Raw genomic sequence first — 14,678 nt, forward strand, 5'->3', positions numbered from 1 at the left:
TCTGTGAGCAGGATATCTCAAAAGGTGATTGATGGATTCAGATGAAATTTGGTGGAGAGGTTGGGTGTGTGACAAGGACGAATTGTTTAGATTGTGGTGAATATCTGGATTCTGGAATTTCGTAAAGTGATTCTTCACCATTGAGTAACAGATAGGGCCAGAAACGATATACAGTATAGCACGATATCTCAAAATGTTATGGATGGATTCAGCCGAAAATTGGTGGACTGGTTTGTTGTGTGACAAGGAAGAATTGATTCGACATTGGTGAAGATCCGAATCTGGAGGCTGGAATAAATTTTTTTTTTAAATTGTTCACCATTGAGAAATGGGGCCAAAATCGATAAATAACACAGTATTTCAAAAGGTTGTGGACAAATTACAACAACTTGGTGGACAAGTAGGTTAGGTGACAAGAACAAGCCAATTAAATTTTGGTTAAGGTCCAGATCCCGATCCGGCCAAGCAGTGGGATACAAAACATAAGCTGTTCAGCCTGGTGGAGGTATGCACTCTACCAAGTGCTGTTCTGGTTTAAAATGGCATGGCATGTGTTTTTTTTTAAACGCCCGGTACATATATCGGGGCGTATTATGTGATACCGGTCGTCCGTCCGTCCATCCGTTCCTGTCCGCAGTCCAACTCCCAAAGTTTTCAACTTTCACGTTTCATATTTGGTACATAGGTACAGACTGTGGAGACGGTGTGTCGCGACATACGTTCGTCATCTAAAGTGGTTGCCATGGCAACTAGGATGCTGTTTTCCATGTTGTAGCACAATTCTGTATATACCTTCTTGTTTCTTTTTCTGCTGCAGTCTCAGCATCAAAGGCTGCAAGAGCTTGTACATATATTACATGCAGTACAAGGACATGAGGAAACGTCAGTTTACTTTAACATGAATTGCAAGAGCATGAGACAGAAGACAAATCGATCAACAAAATGAGTATGACTTGCTCAGTGTTCCTATCTGAACTCGTGGCTCCTGATCCTGGGATCACAGGTTTTAATCCAGAATTTGTTGGTGGCCGTTAAAGATCCCACGGTGACCTTCGTGAAGAGTAGGTGAGCTATCACCGGCAGACTGAACCAATTACAAGTTGCTGCCCTAATCTATAGAGGGCGTAGTGTCAGCGGCGCAGCCGCACCCTCAACCAATCATGCTACCCTGAAGTCTTGTGTTGCATATGAAAGAAGACAGGTTCTCATGATAATTATACGATGTTGACTTGTCCATTGTCTACAAATGACATGTCCTTTTAATTCATGGAAGACAACACATCTCATGTATTTGCAACTAAAGTCTTGCTTGTGAGTAATGTAGAAGTCCCACCATGAACTTTGCAGACTACTTTTCAGCCCACAGTAGATGTGCCATTTTGACTTGGGATCTCAGCTCCATGTGCTGTATGCTCAGCTCGGAACAACAAACAGCGATAGTGACCCCAAACAACACAAACATCCATTAGATTAAATTCGCAAAGTTGCCCGTGCCCGCACGGGATTCCAAACGGGGTAGGGATTGTGGTGGCAAAAATGCAAATGGCGTCTTGCGTCATCGAGTCGGCAGGCTGGGAGCAACAACTCTTTAATTGAAGCACGTTGTATATGGTGTGTACTCCTTCTTACTGAATGAAGTACCAATGAAATGGTCAACAGTGATTGTTGAAATTGCTTGAAATCTGACTTCATACCAAGACAAATAAGCATGAGGTTGCTTACTTGATGATCAATATTGAGTTGCACTTCCTCAACGATGCAGAGATCACCGTCACATGAGATGCCTCTGTTTGCCCTTTGCCATAGGTGTTAGAAACCTTCAAAAAACATCCTCAGAAAGAGATACTCAGAATAGTACAAAAAAAACATGATAGTCTTCATTTTACTGTATTTTAATCTGAAGCTCTCAGCATTATTGGAATTTTGCTCAATGAGGCTGAAGTACAAAGCATATTGCTGTCACATCTCAGAGAGGTTGGTGACCACTGGCTGGCGAGTTCCTGGCGTTTGACTGAAAGTGGCAGGAATTTGGAATTTGTACAGAGTGTTCACCTACTCTTCATGAAGGCATAGGTTGCCAACCTTGAGGCTTTGCCCTTGCGACATGTTGATGATCATCCAAAGCAGATTCTGACTGGAAACTGAATTCGTAGAAAGTCAAAAGGCAAATCTACGGCTGATGGGATGATCTATATCCTTGGAATCACGGCTTGCTCTCCCTTGTTTGGTGCAGTGAAGATGGTGATAGTTTGGCAATTCAGCAGCAACTGTTTCATGATTACTCAAGTTCCGTTGCAAAGCTTTGGTGGGACGAGGTTGTATAAGAGCATCACTGGTACAGTTAAGTCCTCGCTTAACATTGTCCTGGTTAATATCGTTTCGTTAAGTCACTGATCTATTGGAGAACACTCTTTTAAAGTTGTTCATCGCTCCGTTAAAGTCGTTTTACCTCTAATTTAGTACCAACCTTATGGTTTTTAATAAAGCTTCAGTGTAAACCATACCGCAAATACCGGTGTATAAGCCCCAACATAAATACTAGTATACAAGCCCACCCAGAGTATGTACGGTGTCACCCTTATATGCACCGAGCTGTGCATCGATAATAACAGTGGTCCTGGGCTGAAGTTACTCAGGTGTGCATGATTGGTGTGTGGAGGAATTTGTGGCCTGATTGTGTCAATGACTTGATGTCCCGCGATGAAGAAAGGTATCCTCAGCTTGGCCAATAAAGCAGGTTTTGATAAGATTGAAGAAGCTGACGTTACCCAACTTCTGCAATCACACGGAGAATAGTTCACCAAAGGAGATCTGAAGAAACTAGAGATGATGAGAAAAAAGCAACTGGAGATGATGATATTCAATTGTTTGTTTAAAATTATTAAAAACTTATGCTCGATATGTAAATAACGTCCTTTGTGTCAATAATTTTTTTCTCTGGAACCAACCCCCCCCCCCCTATTTACATTAATTACGATGAGGAAATTGGATTTGCTTAAAGTCGTTTCAGTTATAGTCGCACTTTTCAAGAATGTAACGACAACGTTAAGTGAGGACTTGCAGTACTATTTTCAGAAGGAGGGAGTGAGGTGGCATTCCTGAGGGCTCAAGGCTGTTCAGGAACTCTGTGCGATATGCAACTGCTTCATAGTCACTCATGGGTTTGTCCTCTGATTTGTAGGAAGTGTCCTTCCCTGGAAAGCTTTGTATAAGTTCCCAGTTGATTGTTTTTACTGATTCATGATGTGGGGAAAGGATTACACATGCACACGCACACGCACACACAGCCACTCCATCTCGCTGTAGTGTTGCGGTACATTTTTGGTACACCCTCAACTGGTGAACTTTGATCGAAGATAAAATGGTCTCCAATTTCTGTGGTATGCTGATGAAACATCAGTCACTAACATGAGGCACCTGATCATTTCCAATCCTCAACAGCATCTTTGCAAATTGACCTGCATCGTGATCACCTCGAAGGAAGGATCGTGTGCTTGTTGTCAGATGAAGAGTTTCTATATGCTTCTAAAGATGTGAAGATTTGAGGCAAGCGTTGATCTCAGTGGCTTTCATGCTACCATGCACAACAGGAAGAGTTCGGTGGAAATCTGACATCAACAAAATCCCTCCCATGAGGTCGCCGCTTGTTGAGGATGTCCTTCAGCATTCGGTTGAGGGCTTCCATTGTCAGTCGGTGACATTGGAGCTTCATCCCAGAAGATGACTTTAAACTCATCGAGGAGCAATCCCACTGCCTGCGGCTGCCAATGCGACATGACCACTGGAACAAACCTTTGCGAGAAATGTCTTCCCTGTGCGTTTAGGAGCATCCAGCAAGATCAATCCTCCCCCCCACCTCCCCACCCCAGAATTAATGCGTGCCATCATAATGCTATGCACAACTATTTTTTCATCCATAAGCTGTGGCTCTGTTCAAAGTAATTAAAAATTGCGACCTAGTTATAATACTTCTCTTGGAGAATTTCTCTCGCTCATCTGTTTCAACCTTATGTCACTCTGGAAATGACAATCCGCATACATCCACCGTCTGGAGCCAATTACTTAAGGAGTTAATTATGCGCAAATGCTGAGCGTGGGGTTGGGGGCAGGTCATAGTGCATGACTATGCTGGGGGAGTGGACGCCAATTTTGGTCAAAGGGTGTGCCCGATCAATAGAAAAAAAAACACACACACACACACACCACCTCTGAAAGATCTTGTAATTGATGTAAAAGTACGTCCTTATCCTAAATGTAATCTCAGGCGTAACAAGGTCCTTATAATAACATGTACAGTATGTATGTTTTTTATCTTGCCAAAACGAAGTTTTTGCAAGATATGTTAGTCAGCTTGTATGTTTTTTTTTTGTTTGTTTGTTTGTCTGCAATCACGTATAAAAAATTCTGCAGAGCACAGTTATCATTGGAAATTTTTGTAACTTCGCATATCAGAGTCCTATAGAGGTCCCTTTCAGCGCATAAAAATTTGAAGGTCAAGGTCAAAGGTCAAGGTCACTTTGTCGCAAATCAGGGGAGTCGACGAAACCCTTATTTTTTAAGTAATTTTGATCGGATAGTCTTCAAACTTCATGGGAATATAGTTCATGGTCTGGCGCTCAGCTGATTAATTTTTGGTGGCGATCGGCCTTGACCTTCATGGTTAGCGCTGGAGGTCGAAAGTTTTTGACCCCAAGGTCAAATTTTGAAATATTAGATACCATATCGAGTAATACCTCATATGAAAGCGCTTGATAAGTGCTTTCCAGATCTGTCAAACGTTTGACGCTATGACGTCATTTTATTTGATGACGTCATGACGAAAAAACGGATTTTTCATGAGAATTTTATTTCCTCAGTTCTCATCAAAATCTCTTGATATTTCATGTACAACGGTCCTGGAGAGATACCATTAACCGTACGAAAATTCAAAGGTCAAGGTCACAAAAAGGTCAAGCATCAAGGTTGACGAAACCCTTATTTTTTGAGTCACTTTCATCGAATAAATAAGTCACTCATGTTCACATTTTGGCACTATACTGGTCACCCTGGGGGTGACATTGGTTTTTATTTTAAAGTTATTCTGCTTAAATATGTAGAAAAATCATCAGTCGTTATATCTGCAATAAAAATGAGGTCGCTTCATCACTCATGCATTATTTTAGACTACATAAACCAATCTTGGTTTTTCCCACACATGGAGCATGTGACTGCTGGTTTCTGTGCAGGTGTCTTTTCCGAAGAGTAGGTGAGAGATAACGCCATCAGATCTTAGCATCGACCAACTGGTGCTGGCAGACAGGATACCTGGCTGAACGTGCAATCGAGGGACCGCACCATGCCGGCGGAGCACCAATCAGACAGCTTTACATGTGGGCTGTGAATTGAACCCAAACAGACTTGGGACAGCTTAAAAGTAAATGTGCTACCGTTGCATCATCCTGTCACCAATGTGGTTCAGGAATGTCAGGTTTCATTGGCTTCACTGCGTATATTTTCTGTTCAAATCTTTACAGGACCGTTTATTGATTAAATATGCACAGGGAAAGGTAGGAGGAATTCATTGAAAACGAAAATTAAAATAGTGACTGGAAAATGGATAGAAGAGAGGATGGGGAAGTGGCAGAGGAGAAGGGAAGTTTGGAGGGAGACAGGAATAAGTGGTGGGAATGGAAGCATCTGACATTGAGCAGACAGTTGGAGGGAGAGTGAAAGGAGGTGGGGGAATGAGAAGAGAGTGTGGGGGATGGGAGGGGGCAAAAATTCCGATATATTTTCGTAGGTTGTAAATGTGTAGTCCTTCAGTAATGTAAGGCAAAAATGTTGGACAGGTGTATGGAAAACACTAATAAACGATCTCATGTCGTTGATCGTTGGCTTTCCAAATGTGCAGATGACATGAATCCTGGAGGTCATTGGGAGATACTGTAATTGAGAGAAGGGGGGGGGGGGGGGAGGGTGATGAGATTCAGGAAAGCCTCAGTACTTCACTGGTTTGGGAAAAAGATTGGCAGATGTAGTTTCACATAAGGAAATTTAAGTTGCTCATGATGGGTTAGGATAATGTGGCTGAAGGAGACAGTTTATACATGAGAAAGGAGGTGATTACGAGGGGATCTGATGGAGATGTTGAAGATGATGAAAGGAAGAGACAATAAATGCAGGAAGAGGTTTTCAGCAGAAAAGTGATAGGAGCAGGGGTGACAGCCTGAGAGTAAAGGTCAGGAGATATTTAGAACTATAGTAAGTCATAGGTATTTCAGTTGTAGTAGTTCATGCATGGAGTAGTCTCCTGGAAAGGTAGTGGCATCAGAAACAGTAGGAAAGTTTAAATTAAAATTAGAAAGGTACCTGGAAGTTACGGAGATAGAGGGGTACAAGGATGTTGGCAGGACTTTCAGGTAGTTTGAGCATTGATGGGTGATTGTGTGCGTGTGTACGTAGTGCTGTTGGTGGGGGTCTCGTCAAGGGGTGTTGTGTGGTTGATGTGTAGTTTTAAAATAATCCCCTCCCACTGTTCTTCTCCTCACTTCTCCACCCCTTTTCAGTGAGATCAAGTCGATAAACTGATGGATTGAATTCATGGGGAGTTGATAAAGTGAAGGTGTGATTGGCCAAGTTGCCTCCTCTTGTGTCCAAGGTTTGGAGGAAGAGGATTCAGAAGGAGGACAGTGGGGTCGGCACAGGGATATCCATATTTGTGTGAAGCTTGTTTGCATTTGCCGTTTAAAAAAAACTAATTTGATTTCCGATTAAAAAAAACAACAACCCCAAAACAATATCGTTCAATCGAATTTGACTGTCATTATCGCTCCACACTCACGAACTCGGTTTTCCAATTGGCGTTTAAAGTTTTTGTGGTTTAATATATCCCCCATCAACAGGTTGGGATTTTTTTAGGTTGTCCTTGATTATTCTTCTTCATGTTCCAACCTGGTGCATTTCCTCGACACCACACACACAAATTCCTGGCTTTTCGCATGCAGTTTCCCAATTGGTGATACATTTGAATATTATTTCATGCTAATTATTCAATGGATGCACCGTATGTTGGAAGAGGAAGATTGTTTTTGGTGATGAGTCATTCCTTCCTGCGCTCCCCCCAGAAGAACAATTTCCAATGACTGGTGCACAACGGAGAGAAAACATGATATCAGCGCCGTATTTTACGATTACCTCTGTGATGATTTTCTGCACAATGTGAGAATGACTTTGTATTTTTTTTAAAAAAAACCCAAAAACAGAAAGAAAGAAGAGAAGGAATCTAAGAAGGAAGAAACATTTGGAATTTAGATGAATATGAACTTTCTTGATTCTTCTTCACAGGTGACGATTGTGCAAAGTCTCAAGCATGCGCCACGAGCAGGGAACGCACCTCCACCGCTCCGGAGAACACGAACGCACCTCTCTCTTCGGAACGCACCTCGCTCTTCGGAACGCACCTCGCTCTTCGGAACGCACCTCCACCGCTCCGTAGAACACGAACGCACCTCGCTCTTCGGAATGCACCTCCACCGCTCCATAGAACATGAACGCACCTCGCTCTTCGGAACGCACCTATACTGCTCCATAGTCCAGGTTAACAAATAGCCATGAGGGGCCATCCATTTATTCCGTACGGCACAGTGAGGTGGGAATGTGGTTGGATAAGTGTGGCAGAGCTTCGGGGTTGGGGTCAACTGTGTAAAATTGCCAATAAATGCGTAACAATTTATGGACAGCCCCCATATTCTGTTTTCTTTTGCCTCAATGTGTGTTAAGTGCTGAGAACAGAACCGACCGACACGCACACGCACACGCACACACACACACACACACACACACACACACACACACACACACACACACACACACACACACACACACACACACACACACACACACACACTCGGCTCTTGTCTCGTTTTAACATCCAGATGCCAGGAGGTAACACGAAACACTTGTGTGGGTAATCTTTTCCCTTTGCGCGTCTGCGGTGCAGACAAGACCCTCTTGAAGTAATTGCAAATTCAGCGAACGAGATGCTTTACCCAACTCCTTATGTGTTCAAAAAGTAAATAATTTCATCGATCTCTCGCAGTCCAAATCGGGGTGTGTGTGTGTGTGTGTGTGTGTGTGTGTGTGTGTGTGTGTGTGTGTGTGTGTGTGTGAGACACGTGCTATGTAATTAGTGCACATCGAGAACGTTTCCATTTTGAATCTTGCAAAAATGCAAACTTTTCCACGAGTTCGAGGTTCGGGTCCACGGGTGATTACGTGGCCATGGCTCCATCATCCCCGGCCACCCGAGACCGCCGAATGTGTCACAGCCGTACGGATTCCAAGCAGTGGGGAAACGGCAATGCTGCGCTGTCCTTCTCCCCCTTTTGCTGATATGGGGTTTTTGGTGATCGCTTCTCGAACAAGGTCAGAAACGCAATTGGCGGGAATTCCACAGACCTGGGGAAGAGCTTCTGGTGCAACACGTGTTGGACTGTTAAAATAAATAAATAAATAAATAAATAAATAAATGTATCTTCGTTTCACCATGAAAGCCAACAACGGTTCCTGCATTAAAGTTGGACTAAAACCAAATAAATTTAAAATATTCGCACATTGACGTCGAAGGATGAAGTTGTGTATTTTGAATTTGAATCGAGGTTGACCCCTCGATGACGTCACACTTTGAAAGCCGGTTGGATTGGCGGGAAACGCTTTATGATTGCGATGCTGAGTGTGCATCATGCACATCATGGGGATCGAGGACAGTCTCGAAGGTCGTTAGATTTCCTCCTCTTTCATGGTGTTATTACAAAATAATAAATGAATCAAAGCACGCGCCCCATCGACGGCTGGTGCACCTGTCTTGGTTGATTGGCACCGTGAAGAAGAATCGCCAACGTGCGTTTTGTCTCTCGTGCGTGGAGCGCGTGGCAATGGACTCGATCCCCAACCCCAACCCCCCACCACCAAAAAGGATGCTTCGGAACAAGATCGAAAAAGTGGTCAACTTGAAGGCGTTGAACGGCCAGAAAAGCACGTCAACGTAAATACCTTTTTGACGAAATGCATTTACGAACGAAACTCGTGCACAATGTGAGACGCAATGGCTTTTCACCTGAAAATCATAAACATGGGGAGGGGGCGGAGGGAGAGCAACGCCATTTAATAATCAGTCTCACTCCTGAACAACAGGCTTTGATGACATATCGTTTAAATATAGATACATCTATACATACATACACGCACGCACGAACGCACGAACGCACGACGGATACCTGGCAGCAATTTTCGGTTGGTTGGCGATTATACCTAACGATTGTTTGTTTGCTGCACAATAACCGCAAAAGTGACACATCGCACTGCGCTCGTTTATCGTGCATCAGATAACAGCATGGCCGTTGCATATCATTCTCTGCGCATTTTCATAGTTCCGAGTAAGTTTACACCGACTTTGTTACTGTGAACGCACCCAGAGAATCGGAGGCGTCGTGGTTGCTAATCACGCGCAGATGGCGGCGGCGGCGCGAGGCTGATCGGGACTCGCACTGGCTTGGGGCGGTGCACGGGGTGGGGGCGGAGCTAGCGGGAGAGAGAGAGAGCGAGAGAGAGAGAGAGCGAGAAGCGCGGCCACGCCCATAACACCTCTTCGTTTTGCCGGTGGTTCCGTTTACTTAATGACTAACCGTGGAAGGCGTTCAAACTTCACAAAGGGCGGCGGATTGCAGACCCGAGAAATACCTGTCGATCAGTGGCCTCCTTATCCTCCTCCTCCTCCTCCTCCAACATGGATGATGGCGGGCGAGTTATCGAAGGGTCCATTCATGAGTGTCAAGACTAATTACAATCTATTAAATAAATAGTTAAAAAAACCCTGATAAAAACGTGAGGACTCGAGAGGGAATGAAATGTCCCAGTGGCCGAGTCGGTGTTTGTTTGCAGCTCAAGACCACGCGTGAAGGATGGCTGGGTGGGATGCAGCATGCAGAACCATTGATGGAAGCTTCCTGGCTCATGGTGGCCACAGGGTCTTGAGGCGGTGTATTCCCGCTGCAGCTGTTTTGCACTCTTTTCTAATCACTTCATTGTAACTCAAACGCTGGAGGAAACGTGAGGGTGTCGAGCGAATGGTCACACCGGGTGAAATCTGAAGTGACTGTTCAATAGGAATAAAGGAGGTGCAAGAGAAGGATACACGTTTTGATCGTCTTCCCCACGCAACGGGACGCACCCTCTCTCTTCCCCCCTCCCCCCCCCAACAAGATTACAAACCCCCGCCACGGCGACGCGCGGCGAGGCAGGGTACTGCATCGCGGAGCATGCCGTCCTTCCTCAGGGGACCTTCATCCCAATTGTTGAGCAACCCTCTCATACCTCGTCCGTCAAACGTCTCGAGCTTCGGACATGGAACAAGATCAAGAGGCCAACAGTGTGGCCCGGTCGTGAGTTTACAGATACTCCGTAGACTATGGTCGAGTTCACAGATACTCAGGTAGACTATGGTCGAGTTTACAGATACTCAGATACACTATGGTCGAGTTTACAGATACTCCGTAGACTATGGTCGAGTTCACAGATACTCGGGTAGACTATGGTCGAGTTTACAGATACTCAGGTAGACTATGGACGAGTTTACAGATACTCCGTAGACTATGGTTGAGTTTACAGATACTCAGGTAGACTATGGTCGAGTTTACAGATACTCTGTAGACTATGGTTGAGTTTACAGATACTCAGGTAGACTATGGACGAGTTTACAGATACTCCGTAGACTATGGTTGAGTTCACAGATACTCAGGTAGACTATGGTCGAGTTCACAGATACTCAGGTAGACTATGGTCGAGTTTACAGATACTCTGTAGACTATGGTTGAGTTTACAGATACTCAGATAGACTATGGACGAGTTTACAGATACTCAGGTAGACTATGGTCGAGTTCACAGATACTCAGGTAGACTATGGTTGAGTTTACAGATACTCTGTAGACTATGGTTGAGTTTACAGATACTCAGATAGACTATGGACGAGTTTACAGATACTCAGGTAGATTATGGTTGAGTTTACAGATACTCCGTAGACTATGGTCGAGTTTACAGATACTCAGGTAGACTATGGTTGAGTTTACAGATACTCAGGTACTCTATGGTGGAGTTTACAGATACTCAGGTAGACTATGGTGGAGTTTACAGATACTCAGGTAGACTATGGTGGAGTTTACAGATACTCCGTAGACTATGGACGAGTTTACAGATACTCAGGTAGACTATGGTCGAGTTTACAGATACTCCGTAGACTATGGACGAGTTTACAGATACTCAGGTAGACTATGGTGGAGTTTACAGATACTCAGGTAGACTATGGTTGAGTTTACAGATACTCCATAGACTATGGTCGAGTTTACAGATACTCCGTAGACTATGGTCGAGTTTACAGATACTCAGGTAGACTATGGTTGGGTTTACAGATACTCAGGTAGACTATGGTGGAGTTTACAGATACTCAGGTAGACTATGGTGGAGTTTACAGATACTCAGGTAGACTATGGTGGAGTTTACAGATACTCAGGTAGACTATGGTGGAGTTTACAGATACTCAGGTAGACTATGGTCAAGTTTACAGATACTCCGTAGACTATGGACGAGTTTACAGATACTCAGGTAGACTATGGTCGAGTTTACAGATACTCCGTAGACTATGGACGAGTTTACAGATACTCAGGTAGACTATGGTGGAGTTTACAGATACTCAGGTAGACTATGGTTGAGTTTACAGATACTCCATAGACTATGGTCGAGTTTACAGATACTCCATAGACTATGGTCGAGTTTACAGATACTCAGGTAGACTATGGTTGAGTTTACAGATACTCAGGTAGACTATGGTCGAGTTTACAGATACTCAGGTAGACTATGGATGAGTTTACAGATACTCAGGAAGACTATGGTCGAGTTTACAGATACTCCATAGACTATGGTCGAGTTTACAGATACTCCGTAGACTATGGTCGAGTTCACAGATACTCAGGTAGACTATGGTTGAGTTTACAGATACTCAGGTAGACTATGGTGGAGTTTACAGATACTCAGGTAGACTATGGATGAGTTTACAGATACTCAGGAAGACTATGGTCGAGTTTACAGATACTCAGGTAGACTATGGTCGAGTTTACAGATACTCAGGTAGACTATGGTCGAGTTTACAGATACTCAGGTAGACTATGGTCGAGTTTACAGATACTCAGGTAGACTATGGTCGAGTTTACAGATACTCAGGTAGACTATGGTCGAGCTCAGTCGGTCCTTTGAACTCGAGGTTGTAAAACAATGAGTATTAATTAAAAATAGCGGAGGACGAGTGCGCTGGAGCAAAGTTACCATGTGGATTCGGGAGGGTCGAGGTCTTGTGCAAGGTCGGTGTCGGCCGACGCGAATAGCACGACCTTTGCGATCGTCGTTCAGTGCGGGAAGGTGGTCAAACCTGGTGGAGCCAAAAATACTACTACTACTACTACTCATAATAATGGCTTCGGGGTGTTGCCTTCAAACCCACGTGGTGCGAAATGGTCAAGACCGAAAGGTTTGCTGTGCACGCGCGTTGAACGGTGCGCGAGGCCGCCACGCACATCCGGTGCTCAGAGATTGGGAAGGTCGTTCGCGACTCACCTGGTGCGCCCCGTATATGACTCACACCTGGCCGTGCTGTTAGAAACCCCTCCTCCTCCCTCCCCGTGCTCCTCTCCGTTTACGTCACCACGCCCCCTCCCTCCCAACAGAGTACTAGCTCCCGGCGGTCAAAGGTGGCCCCGAAGGGCCGATCGATGCGTTCGAGCCGCACCTCGGCGATCGGCTTCGTGAGAGGCGACACGAGGGCCGCGACGGGAGCCGCGCTCCGAGCCGCGTCCGGAGCCGCACTCGCAATTTTCGGTGGAATTTTTTGCGCCGAATTTATTTCGAGGCGGCGCCTGCCCGCATGTCGGACGGGCCGGGCGGGCGACATTTTTTCCCATCGCAGGAGCAAAAACGTCGAACTCCGCTGAGGGGGAAGGACGGCGCGCGAGCGCCGGTGTTAGCGGGAGCGCGCACCGTGCTCTGGTGGGGCAGGCGATCCGTGAGGGTGAGGGGGGTGTGAGGGGAGACGAGAGGAGGGGAGGTGGGGGGTCTACGCGCGGCCCCCTGACCGTGCGGGGCAAAAGAGACGCGCGGCGCGGCCCGCTTCGAGCACCATGAACAAGCTGTACATTGGCAACGTGAGTGAGAACGCGTCCGCCTCGGACTTGCAAACTATCTTCAGCGAGAGGAGGCTGCCGGTGAGCGGACACTTTCTTCTCAAATCCGGATACGCCTTCGTCGACTGTCCTGATGAGTCGAGCGCCCTGCGCGCCATCGAGATGCTCTCGGGTGAGCGCCTCGGCCAGGCTCCTTGTTGGGGCCGGGCGAGCACGGCTGCTGGGGAGCCCTGGCTCCGTGTACCCTGCTATTCCTGTTAGATTGCTCGCCTAGGCCCGGGTACTCCGCGCTTCGCAACTTCCCCCCCCCCTCCCCACCACCACCTCAACACCCTCCCCGACGCTCTCATCCTCCCCTTCCCTGCACACCTCAACACGACGATTGTCGCTCGTGCTTCGCCCCCAACACAGATCGCGTCGCTTTTGTTCGAGCACAGCCGCTGTCGGTGGCCCGACGCGGGAGCCCCCCTCGCCTAGCCCTGCCGCGAACAATGTGCTAGCGCCGCGGCTCTCTCCCCTTATCGGCGTGTGGCGAATTTCTGCGCATTTTTTTGGCGCGATTTTATTCACGTGAAAAGCGTCGACTTCTCCCGCCAAATCGCGGTCCGCTTCGTAGCCCCGGCTCCGAGCATCACGGGCACGGGAGTTTCCCCCCACGGGAAGTTTGCGAAGCGCGCATGGGGAGGTAAAAACATCGACCCCCCCCTCCCTCCCTCACCATCGCGTCCGCTCGGGGAAGTGCTAGGCCTCGAATTCGACTGCCCTGAATTTCCATCGGCGAAGCGGGCTCGGGCTTTCGGCCGACGACGACGACGGACGACTCCACCTCGTCGAACTAACCGAAAAGGAGGAAAAAAAATCCACCTCAACCCAAGTTCGACCCTCTTCCACACTCGGGGATAGTCCCACAGTTTGTCCAAGGAGGAGGTTTTTAATATATATTTTTTTGTTGTGTGGAAATCTGACGTTTCCGAGATGTCGCACGCCCGGGGTTCTCGACAACACGTTGCTGGAGACACAGGGAAATGAGCACCTAACTAATGGAGATGTGCAACGACTACTCAGGGGGCGGCGGGGGTGGGGGGGGGTTTGCGTCGTTCCGGGTCGAACGATCGATCCGGCCTCGTAGGCGGGAAAACGCGTTAGCGGATAAAACAAATAATAGCCCAGAACCTCGAGCCATCTCCTCCAACACCACAGCCGATGAGAGCTCGTTACCTTTGTTGTTGAGGTGGTGGGGGGAGGAGGGAGAGACAGTAACCCCCCCTCCCGCCCCTTAAAATAGTTTCCCCTCCCCCTTCAGTAGTTTCCACCAAACTTTAGATGTGCAGTGCATACCTGGGGAGGAAGCTTCTGATTGGTGTGCACCTTTTCTTGCAGGTAAAGTGGAACTTCACGGGAAAACCTTGGAAGTTGAATATTCTGTTCAAAGGAAACAACGGTAATTGCTTTCTTTTAATCACATTCGGTCCATCC

General features: G+C 46.5%; 1 protein-coding gene and 1 long non-coding RNA gene across 5 annotated transcripts in view; both read left to right on the top strand.

Annotated features, from left to right (window-relative positions):
* Nucleotides 1–1,849: 1,849 nt before the first annotated feature.
* Nucleotides 1,850–7,716, top strand: LOC147029614 (uncharacterized). Its single transcript, XR_015055964.1, has 3 exons — nt 1,850–5,413; nt 7,104–7,197; nt 7,324–7,716. It is a non-coding gene; the product is annotated as an uncharacterized LOC147029614 (long non-coding RNA).
* Nucleotides 7,717–12,723: 5,007 nt separating this feature from the next.
* The window catches only part of LOC147029615 (insulin-like growth factor 2 mRNA-binding protein 3), a 316,214-nt gene continuing 314,259 nt past the window's right edge, over nt 12,724–14,678 (top strand). For 2 of the 4 annotated variants that reach the window (XM_085872797.1, XM_085872798.1), the window contains exons 1-2: nt 12,727–13,374; nt 14,583–14,643. In XM_085872797.1, the coding sequence (XP_085728923.1) occupies nt 13,200–13,374; nt 14,583–14,643 (236 nt within the window). In that variant the 5' untranslated portion in view covers nt 12,727–13,199. Of the gene's footprint in view, nt 13,375–14,582; nt 14,644–14,678 lie in introns of all 4 variants that reach the window. The other 2 variants (XM_085872801.1, XM_085872799.1) reach the window with 2 other exon arrangements.

Source organism: Eptatretus burgeri, chromosome 3 (genome assembly GCF_056783735.1).
Source record: "Eptatretus burgeri isolate ZD-2024b chromosome 3, Ebu_testis_v1, whole genome shotgun sequence".
NCBI lineage: Eukaryota > Metazoa > Chordata > Myxini > Myxiniformes > Myxinidae > Eptatretus > Eptatretus burgeri.